The following is a 9,630-nucleotide window of genomic DNA, read 5'->3' on the forward strand; positions in this document are numbered from 1 at the left end:
ACTCCTGACAATTTCATTACTATGCTACAGCTGGAGATCGAATTTGAATATAGAAACAATGTTGCAAATGTCGGAGAAACAGACAGCAAGGTTTATACAAATCTCTGCTCTTGAAAACCTAAATGTTTGTCTAAAAGAAATGCGAGATAATGTCTAGATGCTTTTTATAGTGGAGATCAAGTTTATAAATTGCCTGGCTGGGCTGATGAGACAGTGGATTGCGTAGTCAGATGGAACAGAGTAAATACGCATTTTAACATCATAGATTTAGCCGGTGGTACCTTGTGGAATAGACACCGGCTGGAATGCGGTTTTAACCAATCAGCATTCAGGATTAGACCCACCCGTTGTATAACACTGAGTTCTAACTATAGTACTTGAGTAACGACCGCATTGTTCTAACAGACCTTACAAAGTACTCACAATACGACTGCATTATTCTAACAGACCTTACAAAGTACTCAACAATACGACTGCATTATTCTAACAGACCTTAGAAAGTACTCAACAATACGACTGCATTGTTCTAACAGACCTTAGAAAGTACTCAACAATACGATCGCATTATTCTAACAGACCTTAGAAAGTACTCAACAATACGACTGCATTATTCTAACAGACCTTAGAAAGTACTCAACAATACGACTGCATTATTCTAACAGACCTTAGAAAGTACTCAACAATACGATCGCATTATTCTAACAGACCTTAGAAAGTACTCAACAATACGATCGCATTATTCTAACAGACCTTAGAAAGTACTCAACAATACGACTGCATTATTCCAACAGACCTTAGAAAGTACTCAACAATACGACTGCATTATTCCAACAGACCTTAGAAAGTACTCAACAATACGATCACATTATTCTAACAGACCTTAGAAAGTACTCAACAACATTTCAGTAGTGTTTCTAAGTACTCCTCCACACATTTCAGTGTTCGTTCTAAATCACAAAACCCTGATCACCCACAGGGTTACATAAAGTGCCGTAGTTTCCTATAGCATGACAAATAGATAATACTAAAGAGAGAAAGCCTGAGGACTTTGGAGAACATCGTCTGTGACTAATCAGCTGAAAAGGTGATAGACCGATGCCTCGGTTTGCTGTTGACCTTTAACCCCTGACATCATGCAGACAGCCAGAGAGACCTGGGTTACATCCGAATGGCACCCTAATCCCTACATAGTAAGCTACTTTTGATATAGGGATTAGGGAGCCGTTTGGGACACAGCCTGGATAATCTCTGCTAGCCAGATGCTAATGCATCAGAGGTAGTACTTGGGCAGCACCTTGTGCCAATGGAAGACAATTTATATTCATCTTCACCGGACAAATCATATTATGGACGGTTCGCAATATTCTCACCGGCATTGAACCGAATGTAAATTCTTCCAACTGGACTGACAGACAGTTCAGCAGATAGAAATGTGGAATGTGGGCCAGCACAATGTGGGCCAGCACAATGTGGGCCAGCACAATGTGGGTCAGCACAATGTGGGCCAGCACAATGTGGGCCAGCACAATGGCTTGTTGGTGGTGTAATCACCGTGCCCCCCTAACCCCTCCCACATTATGTCATCCTCCACCTAGTTGTGATTTTGGCAGGAGAAGGCCCTGGGTCTTGCCTGCTAGCTTTATGAGCTGTTAGAATCGCAGAAGCCATCTTGTAAACGGCCAATTAAATGAGAAGAGATCACGAGAGACTGCATACCTGCCCGGAAGGAACCATCAAATCTAATAAGGGGGGAAAAAGTTGGCCTGGGTGAGAGGCTCTGCTGAGGATAATTACAGCTGGGGAATTTCTCCTTCCTCGCCCCCTCAGGAGGACTGCTCCAACATGAGGCTGTGATGTGAGGACAGATCTGATCTACACAGACACACAGAGGAACTTGTGGTTTTGTAGATGTACTGTAGGTGAGTGTTATCTAATTCAAGGTCATAGGATGTCCTCTGTCGAAGTCTTTAGCATAGATTAGAATAATAGTAGTGGAGAAAGTAGATAGGAAAGTGCTTGTGATACGAGAGATTCCAAAATTCTGTTCAGACTTCCATTTTGTTCCATTTGAATGCCTTGTGTCGTGGTAAACCCTTGCTGATTGGCTCTGGTGACAACTAGGAGGCTCATTGGTTCACATCCCAGCAGAACGTCATCAAGCTGGGAGGAACAGTGAGACGCGAAGCCCCTGTCTAGTGAGGAATAGGGTCATCAGTTTGGCGCACACAAATAATGATACCATATAAATACCCCAACAGAAGGTTGTAACCTTGCCAAGGTGAACCAATGAAACCACTGACAACACAAGGAAGTTTTTTTTTTGTTGCTTTGCCTTATATTTGTAACACAGGCATGGTATGTGGGTCTACGGGGTCAGACACAGACAATAATTGTTCCGTCAGACCTACTGATATTGCTTGGTAATACATTTAGAACACAAATTGTCACACTGACACGGCATACAAAACAGGCAACACTGACGAGAGAGTGAGAGAGAGAGAGAGAGAGACTGTGGCATTGAAAATACAATAGAGCCTTCTCTCCACATCAGCCTGTGTGTGTGTGTGTGTGTGTGTGGTGTGTGTGTGTGTGTGTGTGGTGTGTGTGTGTGTGTGTGTGTGTCTTGTCCTAAGGGAACCAGACATGTCTTAATCACGTAGCCCCACACCCCAACTGCATGCTAAAACATTGATAATTTCATTCCACTAAATCAAACAGACTGAGACAGTGCTGTCCTCCATTCCCTCACCTCTAATGGACGAAGAAAGGGGTGACCCCTCCTCGTAAACACTAGGACCGCGTCCCAAATAGCACCCTAGTCCTTATACAGAACACTACATAGGGAATAGGGTGTCATTTGGGACGAACACAAGATGCACTCTGAGAAGGAGGCAGTGAGAGAATCAACAGGACGGTAGACAGGAGGGAGGGGTTTCTCCTCACCGCTGATTCCCACTGGTGGATTACCTGGGGTTGCGTCTCAAATAGCACCCTATTCCCTATGCCAGGACTCTCCAACCCTGTTCCTGGAGACATACCCTCTTGTAGTGAAAACCTACTGGACGGTAGCTCTCCAGGAACAGGGTTGGAATTAAAACCTACTGGACGGTAACTCTCCAGGAACAGGGTTGGAATTAAAACCTACTGGACGGTAACTCTCCAGGAACAGGGTTGGAATTAAAATCTACTGGACGGTAATTCTCCAGGAACAGGGTTGGAATTAAAATCTACTGGACGGTAATTCTCCAGGAACAGGGTTGGAGTTAAAACCTACTGGACGGTAGCTCTTCAGGAACGGGGTTGGAATTAAAACCTACTGGACGGTAATTCTCCAGGAACAGGGTTGGAGTTAAAACCTACTGGACGGTAACTCTCCAGGAACAGGGTTGGAATTAAAACCTACTGGACGGTAATTCTCCAGGAACAGGGTTGGAATTAAAATCTACTGGACGGTAGCTCTTCAGGAACGGGGTTGGAATTAAAATCTACTGGACGGTAGCTCTTCAGGAACAGGGTTGGAATTAAAACCTACTGGACGGTAGCTCTCCAGGAACAGGGTTGGAATTAAAACCTACTGGACGGTAGCTCTTTAGGAACAGGGTTGGAATTAAAACCTACTGGACGGTAACTCTCCAGGAAAAGGGTGGGAATTAAAACCTACTGGACGGTAGCTCTCCAGGAACAGGGTTGGAATTAAAACCTACTGGACGGTAGCTCTTTAGGAACAGGGTTGGAATTAAAACCTACTGGACGATAATTCTCCAGGAATAGGGTTGGAATTAAAACCTACTGGACAGTAACTCTCCAGGAACAGGGTTGGAGTTAAAACCTACTGGACGGTAACTCTCCAGGAACAGGGTTGGAGTTAAAACCTACTGGACGGTAACTCTCCAGGAACAGGGTTGGAGTTAAAACCTACTGGACGGTAACTCTCCAGGAACAGGGTTGGAGTTAAAACCTACTGGACGGTAGCTCTCCAGGAACAGGGTTGGCGAGCCCTGCCCTATACAGACCACTACTTTTGACCAGAGCCCTGAGTGCAGGTCAAGAGTAGTGCACTATATAGGGAATAGGGTGTAATTTGGGACACAACCTTGGTAATAACCAGGAGAAGGACAGCAAACGGACAACATAGTACGTGAAGGGATTTATTACCCATTCATAAGCCCTACATAACCCATTCATAAGCCCTACATAACCCATTAACAAGCACTACATAATACTTAATCAATGCTTATGTACTGTTTATGAATGTGCAATGAAGTCTTTATGTAGGTAACCTTCAAATAAAGTGTTACCAACCTATCATTAACTATGTGTTTATCTGATCCACAGCCAATTAAAGCATTATTCTGCATAACTACGTAAATGTAGATTACACATGACATCTCTATCATCATGCACTTGTTTTGGTCTATGGAACATGTGTTTTATTTTACTAGCTGTTATCAGAAGCACATCTGAGGCTCGCCGCCAGATTCGAGTGGTTTGGTTTTTAAATAGATTACACAGTGAAGACAGTCCCTCATTAGAATGGGTTTTCCACCTCCCCACATTCGGATGTGCTTGCTGTGTCCTGGAAACAAGCAACGCTTTGGCAATGAAAGACAAATTGATTCCTTCAGTGTTGCCAAGTGCCAAGCCTAATACTGCCACCCAGTAAACAGACTGGGAAATGTCTCCAACTCATCTTTGACAGTATGGAGTATTGTTCCCCTCTTAAAACAGAATGTCTGCCAAACGGATCCAATTCGTCTGCAGTCCTCCAACACTTGTGTTTATATATCCACGCCACGGGAAGTCCGAGAAACAAGGTTTCTAAAGGTTTGTATCTTCAGATTGGAAGCTGCTCGACAATGTAGAGAGGAATTCAGTGTCGTACATAGAAGGGTTTCTGTTATAGCCTCCCTTCTCGGTTTCAGGAGTCAACAGTGCACAATTATGATCCAACAAAAAGCTCCTACTCCTGGTAGTGGATATATCAGCATCCATGAGGATCTTTCTTTATAAGCTGCTTTTAAAAAACAGAGGACCCTGATGTGGGGCCCTATTGAGATATGGGGCCCTTACCGGGTCTCATTGGAAAGGCCCTGAGCCGAAACTCTTATCCCACTGAGAACACTGCTGCTCCAACTGGTCTAGCAGTCTGTCCACCGAGTCCTCCTTATTGTCCAGCTTCAGGTACCTGCGGGCACAGCCCAGGTCTAACCTGGGCCAGCTGCCGTGCTTCTGCTCCTCTACAGGAGTGAGCTCCGGGGTCTCCACGCATCTAAACATGTTCACACACACGTCCAAGCTGCGCTCCCTCCGCGTGGGCTTGGGCTGCACTATCTGTGGGTCTGCCCCAGGTCCCCCAGGTCGCATGGCCCCTTCCTGTAGACGTATTACAGTCTGGGGCCAGTGAGGGCCGGGGTTAGTCCTGTAGCTAAGACTGTAGGAGCGCCTGGGCAGCATGGCTGTGACCTCCGACCAGTCGTCCCCTCCCAGAGTGGACATGGAGCTGGCTGACACCAGACAGTTGTGGAGCTTAAAGAGGTGAGCGGGCTGGGGGTCTGGGCTGGAGCCCCCTACGCCTGGCTCACCACCACCACCGCCCCACCGCGTGTTGAAGTCCGTCTTGCTGGAGTTGCAGGAGTTGGAATGGGAGGAGTGGAGAGAAGGGGTGGAGGCTGACTCCTGGTGGTGTAGAGCCTCCGTCTGTACGGTGGCCTGCTGGTACGTATAGTCAGCCCTCTCCTCCTCCTCCCTGCTGTCTCTGGTCGTCTGCAGCAGGGGCTCTGAGCTGGCTAGCTGCTGCAGACAGAGGATGTTAAGGTGGGTGGCAGGCAGACTGCTCACCCACTGGTAGTGTCTGGCCATGGAGTTGGCTGCTGCCATGTCTGAGAGGTCGGCCGAGGGCACGGCCGCCGACACCGAACAGATGACGCTCTGCATCTGGGCCAGCAGCATCTGGGTCTCTCTGTCGCGGTTCTCGTACAGCACCGTGTTGGCACAGATGAGGATGAACAGCCCCACGCCCATGATGACTGGTCCCAGGAGCTTCATCCGCTCACTGTGGATCAGACTGGTCGAGGTCAGGAGGCTCTTAGCACCCAGGCTCCAACCGGATGACTGGGGCTCAGAGACACCCTTACCTCTACCTCCTGCTGCTCTGTCCACAGAACCAGAGCCTTGTTGTCCAAGTCCAAGGAGCTGTGATGATCGGTGGGTCCGGTAGGGCCAGTACCCAGCCACTGCCAGAGCCGTGCCCACCACCACCACGATGACCCCCAGCACTAGGAAGGCTCCTGCCACAGAGCGGATCCGCAGCTTGCCTTGGATCAGGCCCTCCTTCTTCTTCCGGCCCCGCAGGCTGAAACCAGACATCCGTTGGCGTGGGGAAGGAGAGCTTGGCGTTGGGCCCCCGGGGGCCCCGGCCTTCTGGGTCTTCATGGTGCGACTCGGTCCAGCGCCCTATCGGAACACTGTGGAAGAACAGCAGGTTAATAGAAGAGACTACTAACGTGGCTTCTGCTTCCTGTATAGTTTTTATACTGTTGTTGATATTGTTCACCTCCCTCCCTCCCTCCCTCCCTCCCTCCCTCCCTCCCTCCCTCCCTCCCTCTTTCTTTCTACTTTGTTTTGTTTCTCTTTTTAATGTAAAGTGTATTGTGACCCATGTTAAATGCACTTTAAATAAACGTGGACTTGACACTGGCGAAGCTGCACTGTATCCTGTAAACAATGAACTCCTTATCCTCGTAGAGACGATGATCATAGGTTCTGTTCTCACGTTCATACTGCGGACACTATGTTGCTCTATTGTTCTCCTGTAAAAACAGCTTCTCAGGTTTGTGATATAACCAAATGTTTCCCTGTTGAAACACTTTGTTAAAAAATATATATTTAAGAGGGAGATAATAAAGGTATTTCGTTAATGTTTTTATTCCTTTGGAGATTAACAGATTTATTACCACGTTTTGCATCACTGCATTTTTCCATTTTAATCTTCACAGAAAATCATTAAAGTTAGATAACTATTTTTAACAAACCGTTCCAAACCTTTCATGTCGTTGGCGAGCTTGTAAATTGTAAAGGTACAAACAAAACCCGGGGAAAACACTCTCTCACGTGGCGTTCTACTTGAGTGCACACATGACCATAAACAAGGTGAAACAGCTTAAAACATTTTAGCTGCAATTAAGCTGCTAAGCAACAATTCTTTTAAAACTTAGTGTCTCTAGTACCAAGATGATCTGATAACACTCAAAACACATGAAAGTCAAGTAAATCTTTAAAACGTTGATTCCTTGGGCCTCCCGAGTGGAGCAGCGGTCTAAGGTACTGCATCGCAGAGCTAGAGGAGTCACTACAGACCCGAGTGGAGCAGCGGTCTAAGGTACTGCATCGCAGAGCTAGAGGAGTCACTACAGACCCGAGTGGAACAGCGGTCTAAGGTACTGCATCGCAGAGCTAGAGGAGTCACTACAGACCCGAGTGGAACAGCGGTCTAAGGTACTGCATCGCAGAGCTAGAGGAGTCACTACAGACCAGAGTGGAACAGCGGTCTAAGACACTGCATCGCAGAGCTAGAGGAGTCACTACAGACCCGAGTGGAACAGCGGTCTAAGGTACTGCATCGCAGAGCTAGAGGAGTCACTACAGACCCGAGTGGAACAGCGGTCTAAGGTACTGCATCGCAGAGCTAGAGGAGTCACTACAGACCCGAGTGGAACAGCGGTCTAAGGTACTGCATCGCAGAGCTAGAGGAGTCACTACAGACCCGAGTGGAACAGCGGTCTAAGGTACTGCATCGCAGAGCTAGAGGAGTCACTACAGACCCGAGTGGAACAGCGGTCTAAGGCACTGCATCGCAGAGCTAGAGGAGTCACTACAGACCAGAGTGGAACAGCGGTCTAAGGTACTGCATCGCAGAGCTAGAGGAGTCACTACAGACCCGAGTGGAACAGCGGTCTAAGACACTGCATCGCAGAGCTAGAGGAGTCACTACAGACCCGAGTGGAACAGCGGTCTAAGGTACTGCATCGCAGAGCTAGAGGAGTCACTACAGACCCGAGTGGAACAGCGGTCTAAGGTACTGCATCGCAGAGCTAGAGGAGTCACTACAGACCCGAGTGGAACAGCGGTCTAAGACACTGCATCGCAGAGCTAGAGGAGTCACTACAGACCCGAGTGGAACAGCGGTCTAAGGTACTGCATCGCAGAGCTAGAGGAGTCACTACAGACATGAGTGGAGCAGCGGTCTAAGGCACTGCATTGCAGAGCTAGAGGAGTCACTACAGACCCGAGTGGAACAGCGGTCTAAGACACTGCATCGCAGAGCTAGAGGAGTCACTACAGACCCGAGTGGAACAGCGGTCTAAGGTACTGCATCGCAGAGCTAGAGGAGTCACTACAGACCCGAGTGGAGCAGCGGTCTAAGGTACTGCATCGCAGAGCTAGAGGAGTCACTATAGACCCGAGTGGAACAGCGGTCTAAGACACTGCATCGCAGAGCTAGAGGAGTCACTACAGACCCGAGTGGAACAGCGGTCTAAGGTACTGCATCGCAGAGCTAGAGGAGTCACTACAGACCCGAGTGGAACAGCGGTCTAAGGTACTGCATCGCAGAGCTAGAGGAGTCACTACAGACCCGAGTGGAACAGCGGTCTAAGGCACTGCATCGCAGAGCTAGAGGAGTCACTACAGACCCGAGTGGAACAGCGGTCTAAGGTACTGCATCGCAGAGCTAGAGGAGTCACTACAGACCCGAGTGGAACAGCGGTCTAAGGTACTGCATCGCAGAGCTAGAGGAGTCACTACAGACCCGAGTGGAACAGCGGTCTAAGGTACTGCATCGCAGAGCTAGAGGAGTCACTACAGACCCGAGTGGAACAGCGGTCTAAGGCACTGCATCGCAGAGCTAGAGGAGTCACTTCTGACCCGAGTGGAACAGCGGTCTAAGGTACTGCATCGCAGAGCTAGAGGAGTCACTACAGACCCGAGTGGAACAGCGGTCTAAGGCACTGTATCGCAGAGCTAGAGGAGTCACTACAGACCCGAGTGGAACAGCGGTCTAAGGCACTGCATCGCAGAGCTAGAGGAGTCACTACAGACCAGAGTGGAACAGCGGTCTAAGACACTGCATCGCAGAGCTAGAGGAGTCACTACAGACATGAGTGGAACAGCGGTCTAAGACACTGCATCGCAGAGCTAGAGGAGTCACTACAGACCCGAGTGGAACAGCGGTCTAAGGTACTGCATCGCAGAGCTAGAGGAGTCACTACAGACCCGAGTGGAACAGCGGTCTAAGGTACTGCATCGCAGAGCTAGAGGAGTCACTACAGACATGAGTGGAGCAGCGGTCTAAGGCACTGCATCGCAGAGCTAGAGGAGTCACTACAGACCCGAGTGGAACAGCGGTCTAAGACACTGCATCGCAGAGCTAGAGGAGTCACTACAGACCCGAGTGGAACAGCGGTCTAAGACACTGCATCGCAGAGCTAGAGGAGTCACTACAGACCCGAGTGGAACAGCGGTCTAAGGTACTGCATCGCAGAGCTAGAGGAGTCACTACAGACCCGAGTGGAACAGCGGTCTAAGGCACTGCATCGCAGAGCTAGAGGAGTCACTACAGACCCGAGTGGAACA

At 48.7% G+C, this 9,630-nt stretch overlaps 1 protein-coding gene across 1 annotated transcript; it reads right to left on the reverse strand.

The window, feature by feature from the left end:
• Positions 1 to 5,076: 5,076 nt before the first annotated feature.
• Positions 5,077 to 6,432, reverse strand: LOC120022002 (transmembrane protein 200A-like). The gene has a single exon (XM_038965804.1). It carries the CDS (start codon positions 6,430 to 6,432, stop codon positions 5,077 to 5,079), a length of 1,356 nt encoding a protein of 451 aa, XP_038821732.1.
• Between the last annotated feature and the right edge of the window lie 3,198 nt (positions 6,433 to 9,630).

Source organism: Salvelinus namaycush, chromosome 27, assembly GCF_016432855.1.
Source record: "Salvelinus namaycush isolate Seneca chromosome 27, SaNama_1.0, whole genome shotgun sequence".
Classification (NCBI taxonomy): Eukaryota; Metazoa; Chordata; class Actinopteri; order Salmoniformes; family Salmonidae; genus Salvelinus; species Salvelinus namaycush.